The sequence below is a fragment of the Mesoplodon bidens genome (genome assembly GCF_964165515.1).
Source record: "Mesoplodon bidens genome assembly, chromosome: X".
Taxonomy (NCBI): domain Eukaryota; kingdom Metazoa; phylum Chordata; class Mammalia; order Artiodactyla; family Ziphiidae; genus Mesoplodon; species Mesoplodon bidens.
Genome location: NC_138163.1, coordinates 80,209,427 through 80,234,820, shown reverse-complemented (window position 1 = coordinate 80,234,820; position 25,394 = coordinate 80,209,427). Strand labels below are relative to the sequence as shown.

The 25,394-nt window shown below is 39.2% G+C and overlaps 2 protein-coding genes across 2 annotated transcripts in view; both read right to left on the bottom strand.

The window, feature by feature from the left end:
- The window catches only part of HDAC8 (histone deacetylase 8), a 240,343-nt gene that overhangs the window by 102,197 nt on the left and 112,752 nt on the right, over positions 1–25,394 (bottom strand). The gene's annotated exons all lie outside the window — the stretch shown is intronic.
- On the bottom strand, positions 1,582–2,621 carry LOC308609531 (ADP-ribosylation factor-like protein 4A; the record flags this gene model as incomplete). The annotated part of the gene is given in 2 exon segments (XM_081223199.1): positions 1,582–2,420; positions 2,422–2,621. Coding segments are annotated over 2 exon segments (600 nt in total). The 3' UTR covers positions 1,582–2,020.

Sequence of the window (25,394 nt, the reverse complement as noted above, 5' to 3'; positions counted from 1 at the left end):
TCTGTGTCTTCATTCCTGTCCTGCCCCTAGGTTCTTTAGAACCATTTTATTTCTTAGATTCCATATATATGTGCTAGCATATGGTATTTGTCTTTCTCTTTCTGACTTACTTCACTCTGTATGACAGACTCTAGGTCCACCTAACTCAATACAAATGACTCAATTTCATTTCTTTTTATGGCTGAGTAATATTCCATTGTATATATGTGCCACATCTTCTTTATCCATTCATCTGTCAGTGGACACTTAGGCTGTTTCCATGTCCTGGCTACTGTAAAAAGAGCTGCAGTGAACACTGTGGTACATGCCTCTTTTTGAATTATGGTTTTCTCAGGGTATATGCCCAGTAGTGGGATTGCTGGGTCGTATGGTAGTTCTATTTGTAGTTTTTTAAGGAACCTCCATACTGTTCTCCAGAGTGGCTGTATCAATTTACATTCCCACCAACAGTGCAAGAGGGTTTCCTTTTCTCCACACCCTCTCCAGCATTTATTGTTTACAGATTTTTTGATGATGGCCATTATGATTGGTGTGAGGTGATACCTCACTGTAGTTTTGACTTGCATTTCTCTAATGATTAGTGATGTTGAACATTCTTTCATGTGTTTGTTGGCTACCTGTATATCTTCTTTGGAGAAATGTCTATTTAGGTCTTCTGCCCATTTTTGAATTGGGTTGTTTGTTTTTTTGATATTGAGCTGCATGAGCTGCTTATAAATTTTGGAGATTAATCCTTTGTCAGTTGCTTCATCTGAAAATATTTTCTCCCATTCTGAGGGTTGTCTTTTCGTCTTTTTTATGGTTTCCTTTGCTGTGCAAAAGGTGTTAAGTTTCATTAGGTCCCATTTGTTTATTTTTGTTTTATTTCCATTTCTCTAGGAGGTGGGTCAAAAAGGATCTTGCTGTCATTTATGTCATAGAGTGTTCTGCCTATGTTTTCCTCTAAGAGTTTTATACTTTCGGCCCTACCTTTAGGTCTTTACTCCATTTTCAGTTTATTTTTGTGTATGGTGTTAGGGAGTGTTCTAATTTCATTCTTTTACATGTAGTGGTCCAGTTTTCCCATCACCACTTATTGAAGAGGCTGCCTTTTCTCCATTGTATATTCTGGCCTCCTTTATCAAAAATAAGGTGACCATATGTGCATGGGTTTATCTCTGGTCTTTCTATCCTGTTCCATTGATCTATATTTCTGTTTTTGTGCCAGTACTATACTGTCTTGATTACTGTAGCTTTGTAGTAGAGTCTGAAGTCAGGGAGCCTGATTCTTCCAGCTCCATTTTTCTTTCTCAAGATTGCTTTGGCTATTCGGGGTCTTTTGTCTTTCCATACAAATTGTGAAATTTTTTGTTCTAGTTCTGTGAAAAATGCCAGTGGTAGTTGGATAGGGATTGCATTGAATCTGTAGATTGCTTTGGGTAGTAGTGTCATTTTCACAATGTTGATTCTTCCAATCCAAGAACGTGGTATATCTCTTGATCTGTTTGTATCATCTTTAATTTCTTTCATCAGTATCTTAGTTTTCTGCATACAGGTCTTTTGTCTCCTTAGGTAGGTTTATTCCTAGGTATTTTCTTCTCTTTGTTGCAATGGTATATGGGAGTGTTTCCTTAATTTCTCTTTCAGATTTTTCATCATTAGTGTATAGGAATGCAAGAGATTTCTGTGCATTGCCAATTTTTTTTTTTTTTTTAGGCAGACACTCTTCAAAGTTTTATTTCACTAACCTCAGGTCAAATTTCCACAGCTGTTTTCTGGTCAATTTTCTATCTTTGCTTGGCTTACCAAAATGGTAGTACCAAAAGATTTGTGGGGTAGGGAGAAGAGGCTGTTTTAAGAAGCACTGCATTGACTCATCTTCCACAAGGCAACAGAGTTGGACATCTGATTGTTCAACAAAACAAAGCTTTAACAGCATCCAGGAGGGCAGGCAGGCAAACCAGGCTGTAGACACTCTTCCGTTTGTCAAAATCAGACCACAGAAAACCTACTCCACACATACCTAAAAGGTTATCACCATTCATCTTTTCTTTTTCTGCTGTTGCAACATTTTTCTTCTTTTAATTATCATATCATGTAGTTTCTCAAGTCCTTCCTTCAGTCCATCGCCTATGATTGCACAGGTGGGCTGCAAATGCCAGGGAGTTGATGAGCTCAGTTCACCCACTGCTAACAATTTCTCAATTTCTGAGAGAGACAATGAGTTCCTCAGGTCTTGTTTGTTAGCAACTATAAGCACAGGAACTCCTTGACTTTCTGATATCCTAGTTATTTTATGAAGTTCAGTTTCGGCTTCTTCCATCCTTTCAACATCAACAGAGTCCACAACTAACACAATGCCATCTGTGTATCTGGTATATGACTTCCACAGTGGCCTTAATTTCTCCTGACCACCTACATCCCAGAAGTGAAAAGTGACTTTTAGAATTTCCCAAGTTTACCTTAATTTTTTCCATGTTAAATCCTTTGGTAGGTACGGTATTTACAAATTCATTGAACTGCAGCCTGTATAACACAGTTGTCTTTCCAGCAGAGTCCAAACCCATAATGACAATGTGGAAGGACTGAAATGAAGGCAGGCTGGACAGGATCGAAGTCTGGTCTGACAGTCCATTCCCCATTTCCAGCTGCAAAGAAGTGTTCCAAACTGAAAGGCTTTCTTCTTACTCCTTGAGAACTTTTCTTCCTAGGGGATCCAGCTACCAGACTCCCAAATTGGGGCCTGGATCCAAATGAGAAAGCACTGGTAGGCTTTTCTACGCGGGGGCAGAGAAGCACCCCACCACCACTCAGCTTAGCTCTCCACGCAGCTCTGGCGGTTGCCTCACTAGAAACCGTGGCTCCAGACTACGACCACGCCCACTCCACATGGCCCACCCCTGAGCCCAAATCCTGCGTCAGAGCATCCATGCCACACACGCCCCCGCGCCCTAATTGATGAGAGTAACTGCCGCTCCCAGCACGGCGGAGCCAGGCTCTCCCTCGGTCCACAGGCACCACCTGTTACTCTCAAGTTAGAAAAGAGGGCGCCTGTGGAGGGAGCCAAGCGACCCCTGCGGGGGAAGGGGAGCCTCAGCCGGTCAGTCAGGTCCCAGCCAGCTGTCTCGCTCCACCCACCCGGGTGCACCTGCAGCGCGGACGCGTCAAGGTTCTCACATCCAGCCCGCGGTCACCGCCGGCCCGTTAACCTTTGTCCACTGGCCAGAGGGTACTCCCTGCGGCTGCGCCGGCCCACAGGAGTGAATGATCCGACCTGCAGCAGCCGCCAGGGCAGGCGCACTGTTCCCGCAGCACGATCCCTTCACCTCGCCGCTCCTCACCCAGCCTGCCAATTTTTAAAATGGGTTATTTGTCTTCTTGTTGAGCTTAGGAGTTCTTTATATATTATGAATATTAAATCCTTAGTAGATGATTTGCAAATATTTTCTCCCATTCTATAGATTTTCTTTTCACTTTCTTGATAATGTACTTTGATCCACAATAGTTCTAAATTTTGATAAGTCAAATTCATCTATTTTTTCTCTTGTTGTCATGTCTAAGAATCCACTGCCAGTTCCAAGGTCATGAAGATTTATGTTTTGTTTTCTTCAAGAATTTTATGGTTTTAGGTCTTATATTTATATTGGTGATCTATTTTGAGTTAATTTTTGTATATGGTGTGTGGTAGGGAGTCCAACTTCATTATCTTGCATGTGGATATCCAGTTGTCCAAGCACCATTTGCTGAAGAGATAATTCTTTCCCCATTAAATGAATTTGGCACCTTTGTTGAAAATCAATTGGCCATAGATGTATGGGTTTATTTCTGGACTTACAATTCTATATTATTGGTCTATATGTCTGTTCTTCTGCCAATACCACACTGTTTTGATTACTGTAGCATTGTCCTAAGTTTTGAAATTGGGAAGTGAGTCCTCTAACTTTGTTCTTTTTCAAGATTGTTTTGGTCATTTGGGGCTTCTTGAAATTCCATATGAATTTGATTGGCCTTTTCATTTCTGAAAAAAAAGGCTGTTGGGATTTTGATAGGCATTACAGTGAATCTATAGGCTGCTTTGGGCAGTACTGACATATTAACAATATTAAGTCTTATAATCCATGAATACAAGATGCTGTTCCATTTATTTAGGTCTTCTTTAATATCCTTCAGCAAATATTTTGTAGTTTTCAGTGTACCAGTCTTTCACCTCCTTGGTAAAATTTATTCTTGGGTACTTTATTCTTTGTGATGCTATATGGAATTGCTTTCTTAAAAACTTTTGGATTGTTTATTGCTGGTGTATAAAAACACATTCGATTTTGTGTGTGTATTGTAACCGGCAAAATTGCTGAGTTTGTTCATTAGCTCTAGTAGCTTTCATGTGGATTCTTTGGAATCTTCTATATGAATGATCATGTCATCTGTGAATAGGGAGAGTTTTATTACTTGCATTCCAATCTTAATGCCTTTTATTTCCTTTTTTCTTGTCTAATTGCTCTGGCTAGAAATTCTACTATAACATATAATAACAGTGGTAAAAGTGGGTGTCTTGTCTTAATTCCTGATCTTAGAGGGAAAGTGTTCATCTTTTACCATTGACTATGTTAGCTGTAGGTTTTTCGTAAATGCCTTTTATCATGTAGAGGAGTTTCTGTTTATTCCTGGCATTCTGAATGCTTTTATCATAAGTGGGTGTTGGATTTTGTCAAATGCCTTTTCTGCATCAATTGAGATGATCATGTAGCTTTTCCCCTTTGTTATATTAATGTGATGTATTAGACTGATTGATTTTCTTACGTTGAACCATCCTTGCCTATCTGGGTTAAATTCCCCTTGGTCATTTTAATATGCAGTTGAATTCAGTTTCCTAGTATTTTGTTAAAGGATTTTTGCATCTATAATCATAAGATATTTGGGGCTGTTATTTTCTTTTCTTGTTAGGTCTTTATCTGGCTTTGGTATCAGGGCAATGGTGGCCTCCTAGCATGAGTTGGGAAGTGTTCAGTCTTATTCAGTTATCTGGAAGAATTTGAGGCAAATTGGTATGAATTCTTTAAATGTTTTGTAAAACTTACCAGTGAAGCCATCTGGTTGTCACTTTTCTTTTTTGGGAGGTTCTTCATTACTAATTCAATTTAAATATTTTACTTGTTACAGATCTATTGAGATGCTATATTTCTTCTTGAGTCAGTTCTGGTAACTTTTTTATTTCTAGAATTTGTCCATGTCATCTAGGCTATCTAATTTGTTAGCATACGATTGTTAGTTGCATTCTCTTATAATCTTAAAAAAAATCTCTGTAAGTTTGGCAGTAATGTCCTTTATTTATTTATTTACTTACGTACGTATTTATTTATTTATTTATTCATTCATTCATTCATGGCTGCACTGGGTCTTAGTTGCCGCATGTGGGATCTTTTGTTGAGGCATGTGGGCTCTTTGTTGTGGTGTACGGGCTTCTCTCTAGTTGTGGCGTGTGGGCTCCAGAGTGTGTGGGTTCTGTAGTTGCGGCATGTGGGCTCTCTAGTTGTGGTACATGGGCTCAGTAGTTGTGGTGCTTGGGCCTAGTTGCCCCACAGCCTGTGAGATCTTAGTTCCCTGACCAGGGATTGAACCTGCGTCCCCTGCATTGTAAGGCAGATTCTTAACCACTGGACCACCAGGGAAGTCCCAATGTCCTTCCATTGACTTCGGAATTTAGTTATTTGTGTCTTCTCTCTCTCTCTCTCTTTTTTCTTTATCAGTGTAGCTAAAGGTTTGTCAATTTTGTTGCTCTTTTTTTTAAAAAAAAGAATTACTCATTTATTTATTTTTGGCTGCGTTGCTGTGCGTGGGCTTTCTCTAATTGTAGTGAATGGGGGCTACTCTTTGTTGCAGTGTGTGGGCTTCTCATTGTGGTGGCTTCTCTTGCTGCACAGCACGGGCTCTAGGTGCATGGGCTTCAGTAGTTGTGGCACATGGGCTCAGTAGTTATGGCTCATGGGCTCTAGAGCACAGGCTCAGTAGTTGTGGCGCATGGGCTTTGCTGCTCTGCGGCATGTGGGATCTTCGTACCAGGGTTTGAACCCATGTCCCCTGCATTGGCAGGCGGATTCTCAACCACTGCACCACCAGGGAAGTCACTGTTCCTCTTTTCAAAGAACCAACTTTTGGGTTTGTTCATTCTCTGTACTATTTTTCTATTCACTATTTCATTTATCTCTATTCTAATCTGTGTTGTTTCCTTTCTTCTGCTAGCTTTGGATTTAGTTATCTCTTCTTTTTCTAGTTCTTCAAGATGTAAAAGTAGTTTATTGATTTGAGATCTTCTTTTTAATGTAGGCATTTACAGGTATAAATTTCTCTCTGATTATGGCTCTTGCTGCATCTCATGAGTTTTATATGTTGCATTTTCATTTTTGTTCATCGCAAAGTATTTTCTCATTTCCACTGTGTTTTTTTCTTTGATCCATTAGTTGTTTTAAGAGTGTGTTGCTTAATTTCCACATATTTTTGAACTTCTCACTTTCCCCTCTGTTGTTGTTTTTTTAGCTTTATTCCATTGTGGTTAGAAAAGACAGTTTGAATGATTTCAATCCTCTTAAATGTATCGAAACTTGTTTTGTGGCCTAACATATGGTCAATCCTGGGGAATGTTCTATGTCCACTTGAAAAGAATGTGCATTCTGCTGTTGTTGGGGGGAATGTTCTCTCTACGTATCTTTCTGGTCTAATTGGTTTATAATGCTATTCAAGTTCTCTATTTCCTTATTGCCCTTATGTCTAGATGTTCTAACTATTATTGAAAGTGGTATTTGAAGTCTCCAACTATTACAGTAGAACTGTCTATTTTTCTTCTCAATTCTGTAAATGTTTGCTTTCTACACTTTGGGGCTCTGTTGTATAGTATAAATAGGTTTATAATTGTTATATATCCCTGATGAATTGATCCTTTTATCAATATATAATGTCTTTGTCTCTTGTAACACATTTTGATGTAAAGTCTATTTTGTCTGATATTAGTATAACCCAACCTCAGCTCTTTTTGGTTACCATTTGCATGGAATATTTTTTTCCATCCTTTCTTTCACTTTCAACCTACTTATTTCTTTGGATCTAAAGTAAATTTCTCATAGACAGCATACAGTTGTACCATGGTTTCTTTTTTTAATTCACCCTGCCCAATCTCTGCCTTTAATTGGACACTTTTATTAATTTACATTTAATGTGTTTACTAATAAGGAAGGCTTTCTGCCATTTCTTATACTATCTTTGTCCCTCATTTATTACATTAATGTCTTCTTTTGTATTTAGTTGATTATTTGTAGTGAACCTTTTTGATTCTCTTCTCATTTCGATTTGTACATTCAAAGAACATTTATTTTGTAGTTATCATGGGAATTACATTTAACATCCTAAATTTATTATAATATAGTTTGAATTGATACCAACTTAACTTCAATGGCATATAAAAACTCTGCTATTATTCAGTTCCATCCCCTTCCTTATGTTGTTGTTGTCACAAATTACATCTTTAGATATTGTGTGCCCAATAACAGATTTATAATTATTTTGATGCATTTGTTTTTTATGTCATGTAGGAAAGAAAGAGTGGAGTTACAAACCAAAAGTGCAATACTAGCTTTTATGTTTGCCCATGTAGTTCTCTTTACCAGAGAACTTTATTTCTTCATATAGTTTCACGTTATTGTCTAGTGTCCTTTCATTTCAACTTGAAGGACTTCTTTTTGCCCCATTTTTTCTCAGGTAGGTCTAGTGTTAACAAACTCCCTCAACTTTTATTTATCTGGGAATGTCTTAATTTCTCCCTCAATTTTGAAGAAGAATTTTGCTGAATATAGAATTCTTAGTTGACAATTTTTTTCTTTCAGTGCTTTAAATATGTCATCCAACCACCTTCTGGGCTCCATGGTCTCTGATGAGAAATCAGCTCTTAATCTTATTGAGGATCATTTGTATGTGACTAGTTGCTTCTCTTTTGCTGCTTTCAAGATTCTCTGTTTGTCTTTCAAGAGTTTGATTGTAATGAGTGTTGGTGTGGATCTCTTTGCATCTATCCTCCTTGAAATTCATTGAGCTTCTTGGATGTGTAGATAATGTCTTTCATCAAATTTGGGGAGCTTTCGGCCTTTATTTCTTTAAACATTCTTTCTGACTTTCTCTCTTTTTCTTCTGGGACTCCCATAATGGTGTCCCATGGGTCCCTTAGGCTCTGTTCTCCTTTCTTCATTCTTTTTTCTTTCTGTCCCTTGGACTGGGTAATTTCAATCATCCTATATTCAAGTTCACTGATCTTGTGCCTGAAGCTTCTAGTGAATTGCTAGCATTTTGACAGAGATTTCCTTGAATGTTAGGAGTTTTTTAAAATGACAAAAAACACCTCTTCCAGTCTTTAAGGTCCTCTCAGGTCTTTTCTGAGCATGCTATGTGCCCTGGGCATTTCCCCATATACACAGGTGCTTTTGACTGCCTTCATTTTCCAAAGAAACACTCTCTCAGGCTTCTCGTCCCAGGCCTTAGGTTGTCTATTTTATGTCTAAATGGCAATCTTTTTTTTTTTTTTTTGTGGTATGTGGGCCTCTCACTGTTATGGCCTCTCCCGCTGTGGAGCATAGGCTCTGGACGCGCAGGCTCAGTGGCCATGGCCCACGGGCCCAGCCGCTCAGCGGCATGTGGGATCCTCCCGGACCGGGGCACGAACCCACGTCCCCTGCATCGACAGGCGGACTCTCAACCACTGCACCACCAGGGAAGCCCCTAAACTGCAATCTTTTGCCTCAGCAATCTGTGGGTTGTTCATCTACATTACGATGTTTTCAAGCAATGCTCACCACTTTTATGACCTAGTTGAGTTTCAAGTTAGGTGTAACAGAGATGAGTGCCTTGCATCTGTCATCCAGGTAGCCTCTGACAGGTTAGAATAAATCTACACAGTAATTTTCAAATAAGGTCTACTCTCTTCCCTCTTGAACCATGGTCCAGGGTTCTACACTAGGAACATATTTTCGAGAGTGCTGCCCAGTTGGGATGGGAGTAAGACAAGGGCAAGTAAAAATGCCATAAAGCTCTCCTATCATTAAAAAGCTAGGTATCTTCTTACTTGTACCATGAGCTGTTATTTTCCTTTAACAGTTTATCCCAGGGGGCATTGCATTTGAACTAGGATTACACGGTACACCTTGATATGACCCTTAACTTTTATTTCTTTCATTTGTATTTTGATCAAAGTAATAGTTTAATAACATGCACATAGTTTATAAAGTCAAACATTACCTAAGTCTTACGATGACACACAGCAGTTCTCTAACTTATCCCTTCACATTTCCAATTTCTACTTCTAACAAACAGCCACATTTCATTCTTTTAGTCACTTCTAGTACTTCCCTGTATATATTCAAATAAAATGAGAAGATTGGTAGTTGTTTTTCAATATTTGATATGCTCTACTGGCTTCCTTCTATGGAAGATTATAATTGAGTCCTACTACTATCTCCCACATCCATCTATACACACATTTCACCTTGTCTAATACTCCACATTTAATTATCCCAGAATTGTTGGCCAAATTAACATTCAGTGTTTAAAGTTATGGTGACAACAAATACTGTTCCCAGCTGAGCCAGCTGCTATATAGTATGGCTACTTTTCCTTCCTTGGAATTTTTTTTTCCTGGAATTAATAATTACCTCACCTTATATATGTTGTTTAGCTTTCTATGTACTTATCATTAATGCATATCAATTCCTATGTATTTATCACTAACTCATGCCACACTCTTTGACAAAACTGTAATATTCTTCTCAGTATTGTCAACCACACCAGGCAATCTGTGAATTCCATCTTCTCCTCAGAACCTTTCCCTTGAAGCTCTCCAATTTGGACAGTTTGATTTCTAGGCCTCTGTACAGCTGGTATATGGGACCTTCTCCTCACTATCATCCTGAGAAATCCCTGCTGTTCTCTCCTGCATTGGATCTTCTGTTTCCTGGATCATATGTCTTCTGCTTTCTGGATTTACTGCCCTCGTTTTGTTGGGTACCTACTCCAAGATTCCTGAACTTGCATGCCTGAAAATGTCTGTATTCTATCCTTGTAATTGTTTGGTAGTTTGGCTGCATATAGAATTCAAGGCCCAATGTCTTCAAGCTTTCACTATTGTTGATAAGAAGTACAAAGCCATTCTGATTTTAGAACCTTTCTGTGTGACCCAAAATTTTTCTCCCTAGAACCTTTATAGCTTTTAGAATAACTTCTTTTCCCCTTTGCTCTAAAGTTTTATGATATGACTTGAGGTCTGTTTTTCCTTTATGGTGCTGGGCAACCAGTGGGCCCTGTCAGTCTGGAAATTTATGTCCTAAGGTTTGGGGGAGATTTTCTTTTATTATTTCTTTGATAATTTCCTCTCTTTAATTTTCTTCTCAGGAATTATTTTTATTGGATGTTGGACCTCATGGATTAATTGTTTAATTTTCTTATTATTCTCTTTTCCATTTCTCATTTCTCTACCTATTAATTGTTTTCTTAGAGATTTCTTCAACTATATCTTCCAACACCTTGTTGAAAAAAAATTTTTAAACCACTTTAGTCATTTCTAAGTGTTCAGTTCAGTGGCATTAAGTACATTCACAAAACTGCAACCATCATCACTATGCATTTGCAGAACTTTTTAATCATCTTAAACATAAGCTACAAACCCATTAAACAATAACTCCCTATTCTTCCCTCCCCCTAATCTCTGGTAAACTCTAAATCTACTTTCTGTCTCTATGAATTTGCCTATTTGAAGTACCTCATATAAGTGGAATCATACATTGTTTGCCATTTTGTGTCTGGCTTATTTCACTTAGCATACTGTTTTGAAGGTTTATCCATATTGTAGTATGTATTAGAATTCCATTCCTTTTAAAGGCTGAGTAATATTCCATTGTATGCAAATACCATATTTGTTTTTCCATTCATCTTTATTTTATTTTATTTTTTTTCTGCTTTATAACAAATTTAATCAGTTATACATATGTTCCCATATCCCCTCCCTTTTGCGTCTCCCTCCCATCCTCCCTATCCCACCCCTCCAGGCGGTCACAAAGCACCGAGCTGATCTCCCTGTGCTATGCAGCTGCTTCCCACTATCTATCTACCTTACGTTTGGTACTGTATATATGTCCATGCCTCTCTTTCGCTTTGTCACAGCTTACCCTTCCCCCTCCCCATATCCTCAAGTCCATTCTCAAGTAGGTCTGTGTCTTTATTCCTGTCTTACCCCTAGGTTCTTCATGACATTTTTTCCCCTTAAATTCCATATATATGTGTCAGCATACAGTATTTGTCTTTCTCTTTCTGACTCACTTCACTCTGTATGACAGACTCTAGGTCCATCCACCTCATTACAAATAGCTCAATTTCATTTCTTTTTATGGCGGAGTAATATTCCATTGTATATATGTGCCACATCTTCTTTATCCATTCATCCGATGATGGACACTTAGGTTGTTTCCATCTCTGGGCTATTGTAAACAGGGCTGCTATGAACATTTTGGTACATGACTCTTTTGGAATTATGGTTTTCTCAGGGTATATGCCTAGTAGTGGGATTGCTGGGTCATATGGTAGTTCTATTTGTAGTTTTTTAAGGAACCTCCATACCGTTCTCCATAGTGGCTGTACCAATTCACATTCCCACCAGCAGTGCAAGAGTGTTCCCTTTTTTCCACACCCTCTCCAGCATTTATTGTTTCTAGATTTTTTGATGATGGCCATTCTGACTGGTGTGAGATGATATCTCATTGTAGTTTTGATTTGCATTTCTCTAATGAGTAAAGATGTTGAGCATCCTTTCATGTGTTTGTTGGCAGTCTGTATATCTTCTGTGGAGGAATGTCTATTTAGGTCTTCTGCCCATTTTTGGATTGGGTTGTTTGTTTTTTTGTTATTGAGCTGCATGAGCTGCTTATAAATTTTGGAGATTAATCCTCTGTCAGTTGCTTCATTTGCAAATATTTCCTCCCATTCTGAGGGTTGTCTTTTGGTCTTGTTTATGGTTTCCTTTGCTGTGCAAAAGCTTTTAAGTTTCATTAGGTCCCATGTGTTTATTTTTGTCTTTATTTCCATTTCTCTAGGAGGTGGGTCAAAAAGGATCTTGCTGTCATTTATGTCATAGAGTGTTCTGCCTATGTTTTCCTCTAAGAGTTTGATAGTGTCTGGCCTTACATTTAGGTCTTTAATCCATTTTGAGCTTATTTTTGTGTATGGTGTTAGGGAGTGATCTAATCTCATACTTTTACATGTCCCTGTCCAGTTTTCCCAGCACCACTTATTGAAGAGACTGTCCTTTCTCCACTGTACATTCCTGCCTCCTTTATCAAAGATAAGGTGACCATATGTGCATGGGTTTATCTCTGGGCTTTCTATCCTGTTCCATTTATCTATATTTCTGTTTTTGTGCCAGTACTATACTGTCTTGATTACTGTAGCTTTGTAGTATAGTCTGAAGACAGGGAGCCTGATTCCACCAGCTCCATTTTTCGTTCACAAGATTGCTTTGGCTATTCGGGGTCTTTTGTGTTTCCATACAAATTGTGAAATTTTTTGTTCTAGTTCTGTGAAAAATGCCAGTGGTAGTTGGATAGGGATTGCATTGAATCTGTACATTGCTTTGGGTAGTAGAGTCATTTTCACAATGTTGATTCTTCCAATCCAAGAACATGGTACATCTCTCCATCTATTTGTATCATCTTTAATTTCTTTCATCAGTGTCTTATAATTTTCTGCATACAGGTCTTTTGTCTCCTTAGGTAGGTTTATTCCTAGATATTTTATTCTTTTTTTTGCAGTGGTACATGGGAGTGTTTCCTTGATTTCACTTTCAGATTTTTCATCATTAGTATATAGGAATGCCAGAGATTTCTGCGCATTAATTTTGTATCCTGATACTTTACCAAATTCATTGATTAGCTCTAGTAGTTTTCTGGTAGCATCTTTAGGATTCTCTATGTATAGTATCATGTCATCTGCAAACAACGACAGCTTTACTTCTTCTTTTCTGATTTGGATTCCTTTTATTTCCTTTTCTTCTCTGATTGCTGTGGCTACAACTTCCAAAGCTATGTTGAATGATAGTGGTGAGAGTGGGCAACCTTGTCTTGTTCCTGATCTTAGTGGAAATGGTTTCAGTTTTTCACCATTGAGGATGATGCTGGCTGTGGGTTTGTCATATATGGCCTTTCTTATGTTGAGGAAAGTTCCCTCTATGCCTACTTTCTGCAGGGTTTTTATCATAAATGGGTGTTGAATTTTGTCAAAAGCTTTCTCTGCATCTATTGAGAGGATCATATGGTTTTTCTCCTTCAGTTTGTTAATATGGTGTATCACGTTGATTGATTTGCATATATTGAAGAATCCTTGCATTCCTGGAATAAACCCCACTTGATCATGGTGTATGATCCTTTTAATGTGCTGTTGGATTCTGTTTGCTAGTATTTTGTTGAGGATTTTTTAAAAATATATATTTATTTATTTATTTTGGGCTGTGTTGGGTCTTCGTTGCTGCGTGTGGGCTTTCTCTAGTTGTGGTGAGCGGGGGTCTCCTCTTCGTTGTGGTGTGTGGGCTTCCCACCGCGGCGGCTTCTCCTGTAGCGGGGCACAGGCTCCAGGCACGCGGGCTCAGTAGTTGTAGCACGTGGGCTTCAGTAGTTGTGGCGCATGGGTTTAATTGCCCCGCGGCATGTGGGATTCTCCCAGACCAGGGCTAGAACCCGTGTTCCCTTCCTTGGCAGGCGGATTCCCAACCACTGCGCCACAAGGGAAGTCCCTGTTGAGGATTTTTGCATCTATGTTCATCAGTGATATTGGCCTGTAGTTTTCTTTCTTTGTGACATCCTTGTCTGGTTTTGGTATCAAGGTGATGGTGGCCTCGTAGAATGAGTTTGGGAGTGTTCCTCCCTCTGCTATATTTTGGAAGAGTTTGAGAAGGATAGGTGTTAGCTCTTCTCTAAATACTTGATAGAATTCACCTGTGAAGCCATCTGGTCCTGGGCTTTTGTTTGTTGGAAGATTTTTTATCACAGGTTCAATTTCAGTGCTTGTGATTGGTCTGTTCATATTTTCTATTTCTTCCTGATTCAGTCTTGGCAGGTTGTGCATTTCTAAGAATTTGTCCATTTCTTCCAGGTTGTCCATTTTATTGGCATAGAATTGCTTGTAGTAATCTCTCATGATCTTTTGTATTTCTGCAGTGTCAGTTGTTACTTCTCCTTTTTCATTTCTAATTCTATTGATTTCAGTCTTCTCCCTTTTTTTCTTGATGAGTCTGGCTAATGGTTTATCAATTTTGTTTATCTTCTCAAAGAACCAGCTTTTAGTTTTACTGATCTTTGCTATCGTTTCCTTCATTTCTTTTTCATTTATTTCTGATCCGATTTTTATGATTTCTTTCCTTCTGCTAACTTTGGGATGTTTTTGTCCTTCTTTCTCTAATTGCTTTAGGTGCAAGGTTAGGTTGTTTATTCGAGATGTTTCCTGTTTCTTAAGGTAGGATTGTATTGCTATAAACTTCCCTCTTAGAACTGCTTTTGCTGCATCCCATAGGTTTTGGGTAATCGTGTCTCCATTGTCATTTGTTTCTAGGTATTTTTTAATTTCCTTTTTGATTTCTTCAGTGATCACTTCGTTATTAAGTAGTGTATTGTTTAGCCTCCATGTGTTTGTATTTTTTACAGCTCTTTTCCTGTAATTGATATCTAGTCTCATAGCATTGTGGTCAGAAAAGATACTTGATACAATTTCAATTTTCTTAAATTTACGAAGGCTTGATTTGTGATCCAAGATATGATCTATTCCATTCATCTTTTGATGTATATTTGGGTTGTTCCCACCTTTTGGCTTTTTAAAATAATGCTGTAATTACACTGATATACAATTGTCTGCTTTCAATTCTTTGGGGAATATACCTAGTGGAAGAATTGCTGGGTCATATGGTAATTCTGTGTTTAACTTTTGGGGGAACTGTCAAGCTGTTTTCCACAGTAGCTGCACAATTTTACATTCCCACCAATAAGGCACAAGGGTTCCAATTTTTCCATGTCCTTACCAACACTTGTTATTTTCCATTTAAAAAATAATATCCATCTTAACAGGTATGAAGTGGTAACTCACTGTGGTTTCTTACCATTGTAAAGTTGACTTTTCCTTGATTTCGCATTTGCTTGATTGCTGTAAACCTTTGACTGTTTTCCAGAGTTTTGACAAGTTGTTTCTGACAGTTTCTGTTTGTTTTTCTATGCTTCTGTGGAGTGATGGCAGCTTGGCATTGCCTACTCCATCATTTTTATATGGTATATCTTGGTATATGTTCCATAGGTGCTTGAGAAGAATGTATATTCTGCTGTTATTGGGTGAAGTGTTCTATAAATGTCAGTTAGATCCTCTTGGTTGATGGTTGTATTGAGTTCTTCTTTATCTTTCCTGATTTCCTGTCTAGTTGTTGTATCACACCCATAACAGGAACAGATAGAACTAACTTCTTCCTCCCAATGAAGGTAAGATAACTTAAGGTAGCTTAGGGAAGAATATAAGCGAGAGTTTCCATGACTTTCCAAGAGCCTGATGTCTTTCAATTGCAGGTCTGCCTCTGCTGCTTTATCTCCCACTATTTCCTCAGATGCCCTACATACACAGTAAACTATTTATAGTTCCCCAAGACCATGTGTTCTTTTACCTTTCTCTGGCTTGTACATGCAATCACTTTTCCTGAAATGTCCTCCCCCTTGAGTATCTTTAAAGATTCAGCTCATATATTACCTCCCTTATGAAGCTTTTGCTGATCAGTTAGAGCAACTTGAATATATCTTTCTTTGGATGCTAATTTACGATGAAGCTAATCATAAATCTTCAAAGTCCCTCACTTGGACAGACACTTTCCAAGGTCCTGGGAGGAGCCCTAACATTATTTTACAAGGGTATATATATATATATATATATATATATGTATACCCTTGTAAAATAATATATATATATTAAATAAAATATATATATATATATAATCTAATTTGCAAAGTAAGATATTTAACCATATTCAGTTAAGACTTTTCTCCAGTCTGACTTTTCCTCCATCAGACATCCCCCTTGTGTTGGGTGGCACTGGAGTGTCTAAGAGGAAATTGAGTTGTGGATAGATTTAGTTTGGGTTTAATGGGATATATTTATGTGGTTTGCAATGACTTATGTGTATAGTTAATTTATTGCTAATGGTGTAGGAATGGCTTCAGGAATGCTCCCATAACCTGATGTCTTGACTCACCCAGCATCTTTACACAAAACAGCGAGAGCCAGAGGTATTACAGCCATATGAATGTATCCTATAGTGCCCTGTCTTAGACATATTGGGGAGCAGAGGAGAAACAAAGCTTGAAATGTACAAAGTCCAAAGTTAGTCTGTGGAAAATTCTTCTAATCATCACATTTAAATTTTAAGTGAAGGATTTTTTTTTTTTTTTTTTTTTTGTGGTACACGGTCCTCTCACTGTTGTGGCCTCTCCTGTTGTGGAACATAGGCTCCGGACGTGCAGGCTCAGCGGCCATGGCTCACGGGCCCAGCCGCTCCGCGGCACGTGGGATCTTCCCAGACCGGGGCACAAACCCGTGTCCCTGCATCGGCAGGCGGACTCTCAACCACTGCGCCACCAGGAAAGCCCCAGGATTTGTATTTTTAATGATGCTTAGTCAAAATGAAAGTTTCCTCCTTTCAAAACTATAGTCAATTCAGCATGTACAACTATAAATAAATCATAATACTTTTTTCATGGAAATTGTACAAAATAGAATTTATCAAAATTCCTGTTTTTCTTTTTTTTTAGAATCTTTTTTTTTTTTTTTTTTGGCTGCACCACATGTGTTACGGGATCTTAGTTCCCTGACCAGGGATTGAAACCGGGCCTCTGGCAGTGAAAGCATAGAGTTCTAACCACTGGACTGCCAGGGAATTCCCAAAATTTCCGTTTTTGAAGAACCCAAACTTCCTAGCAGTATTACAAACAGCGAGTACAGCTGTGTGTACAGTCACATATTTTATGCATCTCATCTGCTATGTACTGAATTGTGTCACCCCGACTCCCCCAACTTCATATGCTGAAGCCCTAACACCCAATGTGTCTGTATTTGGAGATAGGGCATTTAGAAGGTTATTAAGGTTAAATGAGGTCATAAGTGTGGGGCCCTGATATTCTTGGATTGCTGGCTTTATAAGAAGCAATGACTGAATCTTAAAAGAAACCAATCCACTCGTTTCAAAATGGGGTAAGAGGGGTCTATTCTCTTGCCCAAGTATCTTTGCGGATTTTCCCTTACTCTCCTCTACTACTCACTCACTAGTTGTGTGACCTTGGGACCTACCAGCTAACTCTTTAAGACACAGTTTTCTCTTCTATAATGTAGATAAATACCTCACAAGGTTGTTGTGAAGGTTAAATGAAATAAGGCCTGTGAAAGCAGCTATCACAGTACTTGGCATACAGTAGGTGCTCAATTAATGTTAGTTTTCTTTCTTTTATGCTTCTTTTCAGTGAGGTCTGCTCATTCTCTTTAAAGAAGCAGAGTCTCTTCATCTTCCTGGGCTCTCATCCCTCTGTAGTATTCCTCTGAGGAGAAATTGTTTTCTTCATTATCTTGGAAGAAACTCTATCTCCTTATGGGGATACTCATCCTCCCCTGGAATTTTTTCCTGGTTATAAAAAAGTCCTAAAGTTTACAAGGCCAATGTGTGATCTAGCAGGAAATGTAGACATTTTTCATGTTAATAGTAAAAGGACAAGGAGACCGTTTCCAATTTGTACAGACATTTTGTTACTGTGGCATGTGCTTAGAGCAGAAGCAAGAAAACAGCAATTAATTGAAGGTCTCTACAATGCAGAGTTTTAATTAATTCATCTGATTTTATTAAATGGTGCAATTTGAAGAGGTATTAGGCATAAAGCAGTTGGTAAATTCCCAGTGCCTGAGTCTACTCCCTACCATGCTCCTCATGGGGCTAGGCAGAGATGCTAGCTCCATGTCACTGCCAGCAAGTCTCATTTCAGAAGGTCTACTTCCTGCAGGTGCATGCCAGGGAAGTAACTGTGGGATATTATCCCAGAAAGGGAGAGTTGGTGGTTGCAAAGGTCAGGAGAGAGTGTGATGCAGCCAAATGCTTTTGGATCCATTAAGTCAGCACAGCTGCCACATTGGCTGCCAATTCTATTCAGAAGTGGGCAAAATTCAGGTTGGAAAATTGCTTCATGTGGTATGCTCGTGTGTGGATTGGAGCAAATGAAGATTAGAGTGGGCAATAGGGACTCATATAGTAAGCAGTTAAGAACTGAAGGTGAAAGCAAGTGAGAGAAGGTGGCCGTTCCCTGTCACTGTCCTCTCCTGCTGCCGCAGCTGCCAGCACCCCCTTTGCCCAGGTGCAGAGGGGAGGGCTTGGAGGATCTTTATTTTTGTTGCTTCCATTTCAGCAACAGTTGGCAGCTCTATCCATTGTAGGGATTAGCTCCTCAAATTTGTTGTGAACATATTAAGGAAATATTCTTGGTTTATAAAAACCAAGAAAAATTGCATACAGCTAGAATGCAATTTCCAGAAATGGACTTCTTTCCTCTTTTTAGATGTAAATTATCTTTGTCTATTTGTATCTTTTTTTCTTTCCCCTCAATTTTTTTTGGCCACTCCATGCAGCTTGTGGGATCTAAGTTCCCCGACCAGGGACTGAACCCGGGCCACCTGCAGTGGAAGCGTGGAGTCCTAACCACTGGATGGTCAGGGAATTCCCCCGTCTTTCCCCTCAATGTTAGAGAAAGGATTATTTTGTATCCTGTTTAGGAGTAAACCCCTAACCTGGGCTCCAGATTTTACCTCCCCTGGAACCTTAAACTCTTAATTACTGCCTTTCCTCTCAATCGTCTTAAATGCCTCTCACTTCATTCCATACTTCTCCTCAGTAACAGACCCCCACAGGTCATTTTCCTTAAACAAACACCTTCTCCTGAAACTGTTGCCCCTTGGAACACTGTCTAGGAAAATAAAAGCAAAAGCTTCTCAGCTCTTCGCCCTTAAAGAGTCATCTCCCCATTTCCTGCTACTTTCTTTCAAGCTACATTAGAACTAAAAATTGGGCTGAACAGCTTTGCAAGGAAGCCTTCCCTCATTCCATTAGGCACTATTAGTCACACCTGCAATGCATTCCCACAGCACTGTGTTCATCCTGCTATTACTGTACTTGGCAACTAGAACTGTAATTTATCTGTTTACACTGTATTGTTATTTACCTCCTTGTATTTGTGTCACTTTTGCTAATCCATAAGTCCCTAAAAGGAAGTGAAGTGACCTTTATCTTGGTGTCCCCAGAAAAGAATGTTTCATAATTGGTGCCCAGTAAGTGTTGAGTGGGAGACATGGTGGGGGGTGTGCTAACAGCTATCGGACCATGACCATGTGCCAGTTTTTCTGTGAGACAGGGGTCATTATACTTTCTTTACACATAAGAAAATTGAAGTTTATAGGGTTCAAGGAGCTTGCCTAAAGTCATATAGCTATTCAATATTAGAGCTGTAATTCAAATTCCAGTATGTCTGATTTTAAAATCTATGCCCTTTCTATCATGTTGCCTCCAATATCTTACACTGAGTCCAAGTTCTGGTCCTACCAATTCTCTTGTGTCTTCACCCCACTCTCTGCTTTCTGACCTCACAAAGACACCCCAGTGCCCTGATCCCTATTTTCTCCTGGTTTGCCTGCCCCCTTTTGACCCCACATCCAGCCTAGACCACATGACTATACTCTTGAGCCCTCTTTCACCATCACCTTCAACCTCTGTCCCTTTGCCCCATCTGCCTGGAATAATCGTCACTCCAGGTCAGCCCCTGCAATGTGCCTTCTCTGTTCTGCCACTACTGCAGAAAACTGCACCAAGGGACAGACTGGTATCACCAATCTACGGTTTCCAACTGCACATACACTTTGTGGGCTTCTTCATGATCCTTTCACTCATCTCTGGTGAGCTTCTTCTCCTATTCTTCTCAATTACTGTTCCAACATTTACCACTTTCCCTAACCCCGCTATGGACATCTTATCTCTTCGTTCTTGAACACTTAGGACAGTTCTGTGGTTTTGCTATCATACAAAAAAGCTAAGGTGAGCATCCTTGTACATATTTCTTTTTTCACTTGAGATTTTTGTCTTAAATGGCAAGCTTCTTGAAAGAGTCAGCCCTACGCATTGCTGTCATTTCATTTCCTTTACCTACTATTCACCACTCAACCTACAGTTGTCTGGCCTCTATCCCTTCCACTCACTGACTCTCTTCTTTTTTTTTTTTTTTCTGGTTGCCCCATGCGGCATGTGGGATCTTAGTTTCCCTACCGCGGATCGAACCTGGGCCCTCTGCAGTGGAAGTGTGGAGTCTTAACCATTGGGCCACGAGGGAAGTCCCCTGACATTTTTTTTTTAATTGAAGTATAGTTGATTTACAATGCTGTGTCAGTTTCAGCTGTACAGCAAAGTGATTCAGTTATACATACATACATATATATATATTCAGATTCTTTTCCATTATAGGTTATTACAAGATATTGAATATAGTTCCCTGTGTTATATAGTAAGTCCTTGTTGTTTATCTATTTTATATACCTGTTTGTATATGTTAATCCCAAACTCCTCTAATTTATCCCCCCCCTTTCCCCTTTGGTAACCATAGTTTATTTTCTCTGTCTGTGAGTCTGTTTCTGTTTTGTGTAAGTTCATTTGTATCATTTTTTTTAGATTCCACATATAATTGATGTTTTTCTCATCGAAGTAACCAGTAGCCTCCATTTTTCCAAATTCTACTTCATACTTGTAAGTCTATAGCTTATTGGACCTCTCAGCTATATCCGACACATCTGAGAATTCTCTTCATCTTAATCTTTCAACTTCTGTTTTCCGTAATCCTACTCTGCTTTTCTTCCTAATAAGTATTAGCTAATAATTACTGTGTGTTCATCAGGCACTATTCTAAGGGCTTTACATTAATTACATGTACATTTAATCCTCAAACAATTGAGGCTTAGAGGTGAAGTAACTTGCCCAAAGTCACACAGCTGGTATGTGGCAGAGCCTAGAGGATAAAAAATCATACAGACTGGATCCAGAGTCCATGATTTTAATCACTGTGCTATACTGCTTATCCTTAACATACTTTTTCAGTCTCCTTTGTGAGCTCATTTTTACTGGTCTTTTAAACACTGAAATTCTTCAAGACCCCCTCCTTGGCTCTATGGTCTCCTTCTTACACACTCTCCACAGGTAATCTATTTACTCTCATGGTTTGAATCACATGCTCTTGATACTCAGATCTATATCCAGTTGAATATATCCCCTGAACTTCAGACTCTTAAATCCAACTGCATCTTGGTCAGATCCACTTGGGTGTTCTATTGGCACCTGGTACTCAACGTAAAAACTGGCTCACTTGTAGTGCTCCTCCTCCTGTATTCATCATGCAGTAACGTCATCCAGCCATCAAAACCACGGTGACATCCTAGATTTCTCCTTCTCCTTTACCTTCAGAATCCAATTAATCACCAAGTTGTGCTAATTCTGTCTCCTAAAAATTTTAAAAATCTTTCCCTTTTCTTCATCCCTACTTTAAACTCTCTTCATCACTTGCCTGACATATTGCAACAGTCTCCAGCCTGGCCTCTCTTAAATCTATCCTGAATCATCTCAGCAAACCACAGATCTGACCATGTCACTGCCCTTCCATGACTCAGTACTGCCTGTTGGCAGTACCTGTTGGTACATTCTCAGTTCTTCAGCATGACACAGCTTTCTGTGGTTAAAAGCACGGGCTCTGGAGTTAAACTGCCTGCTTTGAATCTCAGCTCTGATGGTGTGCCACGTTGGGCAAGGTACCCAATCTCCTTCTGTCTCAGTTTCCATATTGGTATTATAATTGTGAGAATTACATGACATATCCATGTAAGGCACTTAGAACACTGCCTGGCATATAATAAGTGCGCAATAACTGTTTGCTACTGTCAACGTTATTATCTAGTCTCATCTCCTCTCATTCTTTGCCTTCAAGCTTATGTTCTGGTAATACTGCACTGTTTATAATTCCCTAAAGGCATCATGCTGTTTCACGGCTGTGTGCCTTTCTACTGCTGTTTCCTTAACCTTCTATACTTTCACACACTTATCTCCCTGGCTAATCCTCGGCTCAGTCCTTAGCCAGACATCATCTTCAGGATATCTTCCCTGACTCCCATGCTCCTGCCACAGTCTGAGTAATTTGCTTTCTTCTGTGACCTTATAGACTCTGTACATGCCTCTAACAGCGTTTAACACAGCGAATTAAAGTTGCCTATGTATGTCTGTCTCCCCTGCTGGACTGTAAGCTCTTTGAGCAAAGGGATACGTCTTTTACTTCTTTGTACCTTCAGCACTTAGCACTGTGCCCATATAGTAGGTGCTTGTTGAACTGAACTGCCTCCCTTTTCATGGAAAAGTTAGGTATCCGCATTTGCGGCTCACTTGACAAGGAAAAGAATGTCTCTCTCATTTGCCAAGCTGGTCTTTCCCATTTCAATACATTCCACCACTGAAATGTTTGAGTCAGAAACTTTGATTCCTCCGTTTCCCTCACCCTCACCCTGACATATTATGTCCGTTCTATCTCCAAAATATGTCATTATTCTCATTTCCACTGCTACCACCACCATCTCTCAACTGGCACCTGGCCTCCTAACTGGTCTCTATACTTCCATTCACGCCACCCACCCTCCATTCCACACCGCAGCCAGAGTCGTTTTAAAATGTACATCAAATCATGGTACCTCTCCTAGTTAAAAGCCTTCAGTGGCTTCTCACTCTATTAAGAATGTGATCCAACTCTTCATCATGGGCTACAGAGCCCTGCAGGGTCTGGCCCCTTGCCCCTTACTCACTAGCACTAGTCATAGTAGCCTTCTTCCAATACCCAGAACACACCAAGCTCTTTCTTGCTTCAGGGTCTTTCCACATGGTTGCCTACTCTGCCTGGAACATTTGCCCTCTAATTGATTTTTTTTTGAACCTGGCTGGCACTTCTCACCCTTTGAGTTCTAGCCTAAAATATCACATCTTTAGAGGGTCTTTCCCAGTGAGCCTATCTAAGTCCCTCTGTTAGTCACTACTTCTGCATTTTGTGTGCTTCCATCATGGCTCTTACCACAGTTTATAAATATCTTCACTTATTTTTTACTTGCCCTGTAGTCTGTCTTCCTCACCAGGTTGCACACTCCGTGATGCGGTGACCATATCTACACTGGTGACCACTGTAGCCCCAGCACCTGGCACAGTGTCTGGCACCTTTTTAGCATTCAATAAGCATTCCTTGAATGACTGAGTGACTTGATAAGTCAATCATTCAATCAGTAAAGCAGGGCGGCTATGTGAAGTTTCCTTTTGGTCTCTTCTGTAAGAAAAACTTTACAACTTCAGGTAGCAATTTAACTGGTGAGATGAATCATCTTGCTTAACCCAGTTGAGAAGTATTGTAGGCGATCTTAATCAAGCAAGAAAAGGAAATACTTTTTAAAAGTCTGGATGTTAGGCCCTTTATGCTTGTGAGTGACTCAGGAGTGACGACTATAATTACTACAAACCAGCAGTTCTCAACAGGGGGTGATTTTGCCTCTTCCCAGGGGACATTTGTTAATGTCTAGGTACATTCTTGGTTGTCAAAACTGGGAGATGCAGGGAGTGTGCTCCTGGCATCTAGTGAGTAGAGGGCGGGGGTGCTGCTCAGCATCCTATAACACATAGGACAGCACCCCAACACCCCCCAACAAAGAATTATACCACCAGAAAGGTTAATAGTGCCAAGGCTCAAAAACCAAAAGAGAAACAGGACTAATATCTACTTTGTGAAACATAATAGAATGGTCAAATATAGGTGGTTAGTGTTCTAGAGGATTAGTAAAACTCAATAATTGAAGCATTAATAAGCTCTCTTGTTTCCTAAGATTTATTTCTGTTCTTTAGAGTGGGTTTCTGTTTGTTTGTTTTAAACAAAGAGTCCATTGACGGGCTTTAGGAAATTTTGGAATGTTCTGTAATTGTATCCAAAATTGTGTAATTGTAAGCATTTATATGGGAGGAGGGGCCGTCAGCTTCTCAAAGGGGTCCATGACCACCAAAAGATTAAAAAGCAACTGTATGGAAAGACCTTTGTGTTACCTGGACTGTATTTTAAAAAGTCATTTTTTTGTGGAATATAGGTTCTGCAAAATGCTTGGGAATATGCATCCTGGAGGGGTGTCTTTTAGAGCTGCCTTGGGAGGCAGGCAAGTGTGAAGGAAGCTCAGCCTACTTTCTTCCTAGCTTGGGGGCAATACAGGTTTCACTGGGCTGTTAGGAGACCATGTGAGGGAACCATGTTAGTGCTCAACAAATCTTAGTTTTCTTTCTTCCTTTCTCATTACTGTGAGGATTGAATAAAATAATGCTTTGAGAACTAAATGAAATAATGCATGTGGCATGTTGTGTGGTCAGAAGTAGATGTTTAATAAATGCTTATTTTTCTCCCATGTATTGTTTATACTAAAACCCTGGGTCTTATTCTTGAAAGTAAAGGAGGATAAGCCCCAAATTCAAAAAATTTGAGTTTCAATCTTGGCTCTGCTGTTTCATTAGCTGATCCTAGCCAAGTTAGTTGGTGAGTCTTATTTTTCTCATAGGGGGATAATGCTTACCTCCCAGGGTTGCTAAGAGACATAAATGAGATAATTTATGTAAAGGACCTTGCATATGGATATACTTACATGGGATATAATTGGTGCTTAATAAATGTTAAGTTCTTTTCTCATTCAAAAGTTCCTAGATTCTACCTCTATGAAGCTTTTCTGCAATAGGACAGTTTGCTGAATGCCTGGTACTATAACCTCATCTAAATATAAAACTCAAATATAAAATTTCTAGTATTTGTATTTACTCTTACTCACATTTGTTCATATACAATGATAATATTTCATTTAAATATGTTTTAAATATTTTGTTCTATGAGCTCCGTGTCAGCAAGGGCTGTTAGGCTAAATCCACATAGCATCCAATACGGCAGTACCATGTTCAGTTTTTTTTAATGTTTAAGCACTTACTGGGTACCAAATTCTCAGCATTGAGGGATTAAGAAGAAACATGTCCCTAGTTGTAAGGAGTTTTACCAATATTTCTGACATTAACAATAATATCTAAAATTTAATTTATATTATTTATATATTATATATTAGTAATATATTTACATATTTTATTTATATATGCCAGCCATTGTTCTAATCCCCGTTTTATAGGTGAGGAAACTGAGGCACAGACAGGTTAAATAATTTGCTCAACTTGTCTAGTGTATATTGTTACTATGATCACTTCATGG